At 42.9% G+C, this 12,227-nt stretch overlaps 1 protein-coding gene across 2 annotated transcripts in view; it reads right to left on the bottom strand.

Annotated features, from left to right (window-relative positions):
• The window catches only part of RADX (RPA1 related single stranded DNA binding protein, X-linked), a 99,885-nt gene extending 93,168 nt beyond the window's left edge, over positions 1 to 6,717 (bottom strand). Inside the window, exon 1 of one of the 2 annotated variants that reach the window (XM_002699835.7) lies at positions 5,951 to 6,717. In XM_002699835.7, coding sequence (XP_002699881.1) covers positions 5,951 to 6,593 — 643 coding nt within the window. In that variant the 5' untranslated portion in view covers positions 6,594 to 6,717. The remainder of the gene's footprint in view (positions 1 to 5,950) is intronic. The other variant, XM_005227839.5, reaches the window with a different exon arrangement.
• Between the last annotated feature and the right edge of the window lie 5,510 nt (positions 6,718 to 12,227).

The raw sequence follows: 12,227 nt of genomic DNA, 5'->3' as shown, positions 1-12,227 counted from the left end.
AAACTGGAAATAGATCTGCCATATGACCCAGCAATCCTACTGCTGGGCATACACAGCGAGGAAACCAGAATTGAAAGAGACACGTGTACCCCAATGTTCATCACAGCACTGTTTATAATAGCCAGGACATGGAAGAAACCTAGATGTCCATCAGAAGTCAAATGGATAAGAAAGCTGTGGTATGTATACACAATGGAGTATTACTTAGCCATTAAAAAGAATCCATTTGAATCAGTTCTAATGAGGTGGATGAAACTGGAGCCTATTATACAGTGTGAAGTAAGCCAGAAAGAAAAACACCAATACTGTATACTAACACATATATATGGAATCTAGAAAGATGGTAATGGTAACTCTGTATGTGAGACAGCAAAAGAGACACAGATGTATAGAACAGTCTTCTGGACTCTGTGGGAGAGGGCAAGGGTGGGATGATTTGGGAGAATGACATTGAAACATGTATAATATCATATGTGAAATGAATAGCCAGTCCAGTTTCGATGCATGATACATGATGCTCGGGGCTGGTGCACTGGGATGACCCAGAGGGATGGTACAGAGAGGGAGGAGGGAGGGGGGTTCGGGATGGGGAACACGTGTACACCCGTGGCGGATTCATGTTGATGTATGGCAAAACCAATACAATTTGTGAAGTAATTAGCCTCCAATTAAAATAAATAAACTTTAAAAAAAAATAATGCATGGCATATAATAAAGTAGGACTGCAAGAATAAGTATAAACATCATTAATTACATAAAACGTAACTTGGTTAACTTCATCTCTTGAAAGAAAAAGAATTTGTTTGGGTAAAAAAGAAAAAGCTTAGCTATGCAGAGAAACCTAAAACAAGGATGATTTGAGAGAATAGCATTGAAACATGTATATTATCACATGTGAAATAGATCGCCAGTCCACGTTTGATGCATGAGGCAAGGTGTTCAGGGCTGGTACATGGGGATGACCCTGACAGATGGGAAGGGAGGGAGGTGGGAGGCAGGGTCAGGATGGGGAACACATGTACACCCATGGCTGATTCATGTGAATGTATGGCAAAAACCATTTTTAAAAAAATGGAAATAAAGTGATGAGCAAAGAAATATACACTAAGCCAGTGGTTATCAAAGTGTGGCCTTTGCACCAGCAGAATCAATGTGTTAGTAATGTAAATTCTAGGGCAGATGTACTGAGAATCATAAACTGGTGGCAGGATCCAGCAATCTGAATTTCTGAGGTCATATGGCTTCCCTCATAGCTCAGTTGGTAAAGAATCCGCCTGCAATGCAGAAGACCCAGGTTCTGCAGCCGGAAGATCTGCTGGAGAACGGACAGGCTACCCATTCCAGTATTCTTGGGCTTCCCTTGTGGCTCAGCTGGTAAAGAATCCTCTTGTAAAGCGGGATACCTGGGTTCGATCCCTGGGTTGAAAAGATCCCCTGGAGACGGGAAAAGTTACCCACTCTAGTATTCTGGCCTGAAGATTTCCATGGACTATAGTCCATAGGGTTGCAAAGAGTCGGATACGACTGAGCAACTTTCACTTTCACTTTGAGGTGATGTGGATGCCCACTCAGGTTTGAGAATCATGGCTGTAAATGCTAAAAGACCATGTAAGTGGTAAACAGTACTATTAGACAAAATATAATTTGAGGCAAAAAGGGACTAAGAGAAATTCTATGTTGTTAAGTGTAAAATCCACCAAGATATACTCAAGTTATGAAATTTTACGTATTACTGAAAGATCTAAACTTAAAACTTTTAGAAATATAAGCAGAAATGAACAAAATCACCTTCCTAAAAAGAAGTCAATATTCCTCTCAAAGAAATGGGCAAATAAAATAGATTTTAAAATAAGGACATGGAATGTTCTAATTAAAAAATTTAAAACCTGGTATAACAAGGAACTGCACAGCTAATAAGCAAACTTTTTCTAAACTTTTCGGGGTAAACAGAAACTCAAATTTAAAATCAGAAAATATGAGTAATGAGTAAAAATAAAATCTCTATACTTCAAAACCTGGGGTATACAGCCAAAACAGTAACTGTGTTAAATTTCAGAACTGTTAAAGCTTTTGGAAGAAATAAAGAAGGGAATAAATAAACCAAGCATTCAACTCTAGAAGGAAGTACCAAAAACAAAAATAAAAAATGAACAAAGGATGTAAAAATAATTAAAGAGGACAGTACAAATAAAGTAGAAACATCTCCCTGATACAGACTTTTAATTAGTAAAGTTAAAAGTCTTATTTTTGAGTAACAAGACAGTAGACAAACCTCTGCCAAGGCTGATCACGAAAAAGGGTGAAGACTTGAACTTTAGGAACATATCAGGGGATGTAACTGACAAGATAGAGATTAAAACATGTAGATTATGTACAGCTCTGAGATTTAGGTGAAATGAGATTTCCTAGTGAAATGTCAACTCTCAAAAATGCACTCAAAAGAAGCGTTACAGGTTTTACTACTTTCTCAAAAATTGAAAAGGAAAACATTTTCCGAACTCCCAATGCTCACCCAAGGTCCCAGGTTCAAATAGTTTTGGGGGTAAATTCCACCAAACCTTCAAAGAACATGTTATTTTTCTAAGTTCAGAAAAACAGGAAAGCTTCCTAACTCATTCTTTAGACTAATATTAATTAATCTGGTATCAAAATTGAACTGAAATAGTACTTTCCTAAAATATAACAAAACTTATGGATCAAATTCACTTGAATATATAGAGGTAACAATAACAAGCATGACCAAGTAGAAACAGTAGTGGTTCAACATCAGAAAACCTATTAATATAATCTATTTCATTCATTCCTTTATTCAATGAACACTTCTAAACTGCCTACTATGTGCCACACATTTTCCTGGCTATAAGAAAAATAGACCACAGCAGTGAAAAAAAAAAAACACACACACGAGTGCTTACCCCCAAGGATCTTATAAATTAGAGGGAGGAGAAAGAAAACAAAATAATTTCTGAGTGTTATCAATTCTGTTATAGTGGTGTAATAACAATAAAGTGTTAGTCCCTCAGTCGTGTCCCGCTCTTTGTGACGCCATGGACTGTAGCCCTCCAGGTTCCTCTGTCCATGGGATTCTCCAGGCAAGAATATTGTAGTCGGTAACCATTTCCTTCTCCAGAGGATCTTCCCGAACCAGGCACTGAACCCCTCTCTCCTGCATCTCCCGCGTTGCAGGCGGACTCTACTTTCCCTAGTGGCTCAGATGGTAAAAAGTCCGCCTGCAATGCACAAGACCCAGGTTCGATCCCTAGCTCAGGAAGATCCCCTGGAGAAGGAAATGGCTACCGACCATGGTATTCTCTAGGCAAGAATACTGGAGTGGGTTGCCAGTTTCTCCAGGGGATCTTCCTGAGCCATGGATTGAACCTGGGTCTCCTGCATTGCAGGCAGACTACCGTCTGAGCCGAAAACGGCAAGGGGGAAAAAAAAAAAAAGGCGGCTGGTGGGCGGGGTGGAAAAATGGCGGCCGGAAAAAAAAAAAAAAAAGGCGGCTGGTGGGCGGGGTGGAAAAATGGCGGCCGGAAAAAAAAAAAAGGCGGCTGGTGGGCGGGGTGGAAAAATGGCGGCCGGAAAAAAAAAAAAGGCGGCTGGTGGGCGGGGTGGAAAAATGGCGGCCGGAAAAAAAAAAAAGGCGGCTGGTGGGCGGGGTGGAAAAATGGCGGCCGGAAAAAAAAAAAAAAAGGCGGCTGGTGGGCGGGGTGGAAAAAATGGCGGCCGGGAAAAAAAAAAAAAAAAAAAAAGGCGGCTGGTGGGCGGGGTGGAAAAATGGCGGCCGGGAAAAAAAAAAAAAAAAGGCGGCTGGTGGGCGGGGTGGAAAAATGGCGGCCGGAAAAAAAAAAAAAAAAAAGGCGGCTGGTGGGTGGGGTGGAAAAATGGCGGCCCGTATGCTGAAACAACATGGTGCAGAAGAGAAGTAAGAAGGCTGCAGTTGTGTACAGCAGGGCTCCGCAAACTGTGGTCCTCAGGACAAATACAGCCTGCTGCCAGCAGTCCACGGGGTCGCTAAGAGTCGGGCACGACTGAGCGACTTCACTTTCACTTTTCACTTTCATGCATTGGAGAGGGAAATGGCAACCCACTCCAGTGTTCTTGCCTGGAGAATCCCAGGGACGGGGGACCCTGGTGGGTTGCCATCTATGGAGTGGCACAGAGTTGGACACGACTGAAGCGACTTAGCAGCAGCAGCCAGGATTTGTTAATAAAATAACCCATACATTTACATATTTTCTATGCCACTTTCCATAAACAACAGCAAAGTTCAATAGCTGCAGCAGAAATCATAAGTCTCAAAAAGACAAAAAGATTTACCATCTCTTTACAGAAAGAGTTTGCATACACCATAGGGCCACGTGGATCCCGGTAGGTGGTCTAGATGTTTGTCTAAGTGCAATGGGGAGCCCTGGGGAGGGGTTTAGGCAGGAAAGTGGCACAGTCCAACTTCCATTTTACTTTTTGCCTGCACCCTCTGCTTGCAGGATCTTAGGTCCCTGACCAGGGATGGAACCCTGGACCTGGACAGTGGAAGTGGAGTCCTAACAACTAGACTACCAGGGAATTCTCCTAACTTACATTTTAAAAAGCTGTCTCTGACGTATTATAGTTTACTTTTGGAATAGGGTACTGAACCAGAAGAGGAAAATTTTGGGGGTTCCTGAAATGCTCCATATCTTGATCTAGGGGGATGGTTACATAAATATATATATAGTTGTATTTTTAAGATTTTTCTCTTTTACTGTGTACACAGTATACCGAATAGAAAAGTTTAAAAAGCACAAAAGCACACAACAAATCTAAGAGAACAGAGACACAGTGGGAGAAAATAACCTGAAATATACAGCAGGTAAAAATTTACTGCCTTTAGCAAAGAAATACTATAAATTAATTAAAGATATAATTAAAAACAATAGTATAAAATGGGGAAATGGGCACTCTACTAAATATGTTGCTGCTGCTAAGTGGCTTCAGTCGTGCCCGACTCTGTGCGACCCATAGACGGCAGCCCACCAGGCTCCCCCGTCCCTGGGATTCTCCAGGCAAGAACCCTGGAGTGGGTTGCCATTATCTTGTCCAATTCATGAAAGTGAAAAGTGAAAGTGAAGTCGCTCAGTCGTGTCCGACTCCTAGCGACCCCATGGACTGCAGCCTACCAGGCTCCTCCGTCCATGGGATTTTCCAGGCAAGAGTACTGGAGTGGGTTGCCATTGCCTTCTCCATTCCATATACCTACATACCTATAATTCTGCTCATTTCCATCTCTTATAAATAAAAATATATTTTAGAGCAGTGGCTGATGACTAAGGAGCCAGCATTATCAGGTTAACTTCCTTCTTATGAAACTGAACTTAGATTAGTTTTGTTCGTGGTAAGTAATAAACACAAAAATGAGAACTTCAAGCTTTTCCACAAAAATCACACATTCCAAAAACAGTATTTAGGTAACTGCTACAGTTAACGGTATACAAATGGCATTTCATTAAATGTAAAATAAGGAATAAATCACCGAACATCCTTTTTTGAATCAAAGTTTAAAAAGGCAAACCCCAAATTTTTACAACTTTTATGCCGAATTCAAATCTTTCCAACAACACAGAAAGTACTACTTCCATGACTGGAATGGGAATAGAACTAAAATGAATTTCACTCCGTCAAATGTATAACCAACACATGAGGAACAATGACTGCAATGAGACTACGTTCGTCAGATTAAATTTAAACCACATGCAAGCCACTTGCCGAAATGGCCCCTTTTCACAATCAACCCAAGACACAAGCTGTGCAAATTTCATTAAGCGACCGTCTCCGTCACCCTGCAAAGCTTGTCTCTTACCACTCCCGGCTTATAATTAACAAGACCCAAACACCTTCGTTTCCTTTTCCATTAAAGTGAATTCCTGAAAACTATTTTTTAACCCCCCCGGCATTCCCTCCAATTACTTACGGTTAAATTCGTGCTCCTTTGGTTGCTTATTGTTTAGCCAGATATCTCCATACGGATCTTCGTTATTCCACAGGGGCAGGTAATGACTTTTTTCGCCTCTTAAAGGTCTCTCGGGGACCTCTCGGTGCGCACTATTTCTGAAGGGAGTTTCTAGAGAAACAGACTCCAGCAACTCCCCACAGAGAACGTTATCTATGCACAAGATTCCCTGGCCTATTCTTTTCTCGTTGTAAATGCACGAGACTCTGAAAATTCTCACTTCTATGCCAACTTTGAGGATATTTTTATATACGAGAGAATTCAGGCTGGGGTCCAGGTAGCACTTCTCTTGGTACACCCCGTCTGAGATTGTCACATCAAAGCAGTAAAGCGGAGGTTTAGGTTTCACGTTGCGTGGCTCATCCTCTAACAGGTATCTCTGGACGGCCAAAACTGCAACAGGAACCACCTCCAATGGGGTGACCCACCGGCGAGGTGAATCTATTACTTGCTCAAAAACCTTTTGGATCCAGGACCGGCGCCCTAAGGCACCGACCCGTCGGACCACACCTCTTGGGACCGCAGCCCCATTTCTCTCAGGGTGCGGCATATCGACCCCAGCCTGGGATGGGTCAGCCTGAGGCTGACCCGACTCACCAGACATTGCTAGGTGACTGCGTACCCTCTTCACTTTCAAAAGCCAGCTTGCCGGGTCCGAAGCTAAAAGAATAAGAAACTGCGCGCTCGAGCCTTAAATGTTACTCGGCCCCAGGGGGCAGGTAAGGCTCCGCCCCGTCGCGAAGCTACAAAGACTTTACGCGTGTGTGCTTCGGCTCTCTGGCCCTGCCCCTCGCCAGGCGGGCTTCTGTATCCCAGAAACTATTATTAGGCAGTAACGCACTGTGGTGTTGGAGAAGACTCTTGAGAGTCCCTTGGACTGCAAGGAGATCCAACCAGTCCATTCTGAAGATCAGCCCTGGGATTTCTTTGCAGGGAATGATGCTGAAGCTGAAACTCCAGTACTTTGGCCACCTCATGCGAAGAGTTGACTCATTGGAAAAGACTCTGATGCTGGGAGGGATTGGGGGCAGGAGGAGAAGGGGATGACAGAGGATGAGATGGCTGGATGGCATCACTGACTCGATGGACGTGTGTCTGAGTGAACTCTGGGAGTTGGTGATGGACAGGGAGGCCTGGCGTGCTGTGATTCATGGGGTCACAAAGAGTCGGACACGACTGAGCGACTGAACTGAACGGAACACACGTGGTTGCGCGGCGGGTTCTCTAACTTAGAGCCGGCTGGAATGCCCGGATTGGAGAAGCGGGAAAAGCTCTGGTCGCCAGGGTTTCCAAAGCAAAGTAACCAGAGGGAGGGGAGGAGCCCCCGTGACACTTCTAGTAGGGAGGGTACCGAGAGGCTACGGTGACGAGAACTGGCTGGAAGCCAGAAGCAAGTAGTCAAAGCTCAGAGTTGGGGGTGGGGTGGGGCGGGGCCTTTGGCAGAATCTTTACCATCTGAGCCACCAGGGAAGTCCCCTTGGGCCAGTGACAGAAAGTAAATGGGGGCTTCCCAGGTGGCACTAGTGGTAAAGAACCCCCCTGCCAATGCAAGAGACGCGTGTTCGACCCCTGGCTCGGGAAGATCCCCTGGAGGAGGGCATGGTAACCCACTTCAGTATTCTTGCCTGCTGCTACTGCTGCTAAGTCGCTTCAGTCGTGTCCAACTTTGTGCGACCCCAGAGACGGCAGCCCACCAGGCTTCCCTGTCCCTGGGATTCTAAAGGCAAGAACACTGGAGTGGGTTGCCATTTCCTTCTCCAATGCATGAACGTGAAAAGTGAAAGTGAAGTCGCTCAGTCGTGTCCGACTCTTAGCGACCCCATGGACTGCAGCCCACCAAGCTCCTCCGTCCATGGGATTTTCCAGGCAAGAGTACTGGAGTGGGGTGCCATTGCCTTCTCCGATTCTTGCGTAAAGGGTCACAAAGAGTCGGACAGGACTGAAGCGACTTAGCACGCACGTACACAGGCGATCCATGTTATCACGTTCACGTATATTGCATGCATGTGTGTTAAGTCACTTAATCGTGTCCTACTCTTTGCCAGCCTGTGGGCTGTAGCTCGCCAGACTCCTCTGTCCATGGGCTTCTCAGGCAAGAGTACTGGAGTGGATGCCGTACCCGCCTCCAGGGGATCTTCCTCACCCAGGGACTGAACACGTGTCTCTTACGTCTCCTGCATTGGCAGGCAGGTTCTTTGCCACTAGTGCCACCTGGGAACCCTGGGCTTTTGGTAGTATGAACAAAACTGGATAAAGTATGCACAGCCTTTAGGACAGTTCCTGGTGCAGAAAATCCTCCATAAACATTAGCTGCTCTTGCTATTAGCGTTCACATAATTGTAGTGGCTCACTGAGTGCAGGTTGGGTGAATTTATGATTAAATGCAAATGAAGACAGAAAACTATAGAACTGGCTTGTGAAGGGCTCCCTTTAGTTTACAATTTTTAAAATATATTTTATACAATATCTGGCTTAAAATACAGGCAGGATATAGAATTTCAGAAGCTGCATTTCTAAACTACAAGGAATGTATAGGGAATGAATGTAATGTGAAAATTCTGAGAAGAATAGTGAGAATTTATATATATTTATATATCTCCAGATGCACCAGTATACACAGAATGTAGTGATTGTCCAAGAATATTTTCAAAGATAGAAATAAGCATGCCTTGATTATATTAATCTCCCTTGGCTCTCTATTTCATCATTCTTAATTCACTATTTATGAAGTCCCTACCAAAAGGCAGGCACTGTTCTAGACCATTGCAGATAACAGTAGTCAGGCTCCTTTACTCAAGCTTCTCACTGCTTGGGCTGAAGAACCCTACCATTATTAATATTTAACCAATTCACTACTTCTACATGTATTTATTGAGTGTCTGCTCTAGACCAGGTGCAGCCTTGCCTTGGAGACCAAAAAACATATTAAGGGGAAAGTGAGGAGAGGGAGCAGGAGTTAATGTGTATTAATACAATATGATTAAGGGAGGGTTTTCTATTCAGAAATTGAACAGAGCAGAGACCTGCAAGAAGTGAGGGAGTGAGTGTGTGGACTTCTTGGGAAGAGACACTGAAATTGGAGGGAACAGCAAAAATAGATTCTGTGATAGAGAAACATTTTTGATATCTTTTTAAAAATTTTATTTATTTTGATTGGAGGCTAATTTCAATATTGTGATGGTTTTTGTCATATATCAACATGAATCGGCCATAGGCATACGTGTGTTCCCTCCATCCTGAACCACTTCCCATCTCCCTTCCCATCCCATTCTTCCAGGTTGTCATAGGGCACTGGCTTTGGGTGTCCTGTGTCATACATCAAACTCCCACTGGCTATCTTACATATGGTAACGTATATGTTTCAATGCTATTCTTTCAAATCATCCCACCCTTTCCTTATCCCACTGAGTCCAAAAGCCTGTTCTTTACATCTGTGTCTCCTTTGCTGCCTCGCACATCAGATCATCGGTACCATCTTTCTAGATTCCATCTTGTTTTGCTTTGCAGTTTTCAATTTTTTTAATTGGAGTATCATTGCTTTACAATGTTGTGTTAGTTTCTGCTTTACAACAATGTGCATCAGCTATGAGTATACATATATCTCCTCCCTCGTGAGCCTCCCTCCAACCCCCTAACCCATCCTACCCTCTAGGTCATCACAGAGCATTGAGATGAGCTCCCTGTGCTTTACAGAAGCTTCACACTAGCTATGTATTTTGCACATAGTAGTGTATATATGTTAATGCCACTCTCTCGATTCATCCCACTAAAAACAAAACTTCTAATGTATGTAGCTCATCTCCCTAACTCAGGGTTTCTCAGCCTGAAGAGTCTTGACATTTGGGACTGGAAAATTGTTTGTTGTGAGAATGTCTTGTGCACTGGAGGATGTTTAGAAACATTCCTGGCCTTTATCAACTAGATGCCCTCCCAGTTGTAACAACCAAAAATATCTCTAGACATTGACAAATGTTCCCTGGGAGTCAAAATTACTCCTTGTTAGGAGCCACTAATTTAGCTAGACTATAAGCCTTTTGAGAGTAGAAATTTATTTTTCTTTATTGTTTCCTATACTTCTTTCTGTTATATGTAAAAGACACCCAAGTATTTTAAATAAGTGAAACATGTAATTCCCACTGACTCTCCACTACAGGGAATATATATATATATATATATATATATATATATATATATATTCTAGCATATAGTAGGTGCTCAATAGTAATTGTTGAATGAATAAATGAAATGGTGGGTTTTTACTGGATTTACTGCAGGAGTCATTAAATATCAACTATCTCTATCCATGAAGAACTGCTTTTAAATCTTTCAAATATGTTCCATCAGCACCCCCTAAACTGTATGTGAAGTGAAGTGTGAAAGTCACTCAGTCATGTCTGACTCTTTGTGACCTCATGAACTGTAGCCCACCCGGCTTCTCTGTCCATAGAATTTTCCAGGCAAGAATACTGGAGTGGTTAGCCATTACCTTCTCCAGGGGATCTTCCCAACCCAGAGATTGAACCCAGGTCTTCTGCATTGCAGGCAGATTCTTTACCATCTGAGCCACCAGGAAAGCCCAAGAATACTGGAGTGGGTAGCTTATCCTTTCCCCAGGGGATCTTCCCGACCCTAAACTGTACACTCAGTGGAATTTATACATAACAGTATGACATAATCACATTCTGGGTCTTTCTATCTAATTCATAAAAAATGCATATTGGCAGTGGTGCTCAGTAGTTGTATAATTATTGGAATTGAGAAGAAATAGCACCCATGTGTGTTTTTACAAAACTAGACACAATAAAGATATACACCAACTATGAGAACACAATGGAAGCCTTTTGTATTGTTCTGAAAATCTGCTGAAAGTGCAAGAATCAACAATCAAGGTGTATGTGTGAGTGTTCTCTGAAAGCATTATCAACACCTGTTTTAGGATTAATTATGTGATAATAGAATAAGTAAGAGAAATGACTTTTAGAGCCAATAATGTATCATTCAGGTTATTGAATTTTTCTCTCCCCTCAGATCTGGACAATCTGAGATATTCAAAATACTTTAAGTAAAACATGAAGTTTATTTTGGTAGTTCACTAAATTTGGTGCAAATATCTGCCACATTGATTTTCCTCATCTTTAAAACGAGAGTAGTGAAAATATTCAGTTGTTGAAAAATTAAGCTACTTCATATAGACAGTGCTTAAGACTGTTTTTGGAACATCCTTTTTTGAATCAAAGTTTAAAAAGGCAAACCCCAAATTTTTACAACTTTTATGCCGAATTCAAATCTTTCCAACAACACAGAAAGTACTAGTTCCATGACTGGAATGGGAATAGAACTAAAATGAATTTCACTCCGTCAAATGTATAACCAACACATGAGGAACAATGACTGCAATGAGACTACGTTCGTCAGATTAAATTTAAACCACATGCAAGCCACTTGCCGAAATGGCCCCTTTTCACAATCAACCCAAGACACAAGCTGTGCAAATTTCATTAAGCGACCGTCTCCGTCACCCTGCAAAGCTTGTCTCTTACCACTCCCGGCTTATAATTAACAAGACCCAAACACCTTCGTTTCCTTTTCCATTAAAGTGAATTCCTGAAAACTATTTTTTAACCCCCCCGGCATTCCCTCCAATTACTTACGGTTAAATTCGTGCTCCTTTGGTTGCTTATTGTTTAGCCAGATATCTCCATACGGATCTTCGTTATTCCACAGGGGCAGGTAATGACTTTTTTCGCCTCTTAAAGGTCTCTCGGGGACCTCTCGGTGCGCACTATTTCTGAAGGGAGTTTCTAGAGAAACAGACTCCAGCAACTCCCCACAGAGAACGTTATCTATGCACAAGATTCCCTGGCCTATTCTTTTCTCGTTGTAAATGCACGAGACTCTGAAAATTCTCACTTCTATGCCAACTTTGAGGATATTTTTATATACGAGAGAATTCAGGCTGGGGTCCAGGTAGCACTTCTCTTGGTACACCCCGTCTGAGATTGTCACATCAAAGCAGTAAAGCGGAGGTTTAGGTTTCACGTTGCGTGGCTCATCCTCTAACAGGTATCTCTGGACGGCCAAAACTGCAACAGGAACCACCTCCAATGGGGTGACCCACCGGCGAGGTGAATCTATTACTTGCTCAAAAACCTTTTGGATCCAGGACCGGCGCCCTAAGGCACCGACCCGTCGGACCACACTTCTTGGGACCGCAGCCCCATTTCTCTCAGGGTGCGGC

This window comes from Bos taurus, chromosome X (genome assembly GCF_002263795.3).
Source record: "Bos taurus isolate L1 Dominette 01449 registration number 42190680 breed Hereford chromosome X, ARS-UCD2.0, whole genome shotgun sequence".
Classification (NCBI taxonomy): domain Eukaryota; kingdom Metazoa; phylum Chordata; class Mammalia; order Artiodactyla; family Bovidae; genus Bos; species Bos taurus.
Note: the sequence above shows the minus strand (reverse complement) of the source record. Positions and strands in the feature narration are given on the sequence as shown.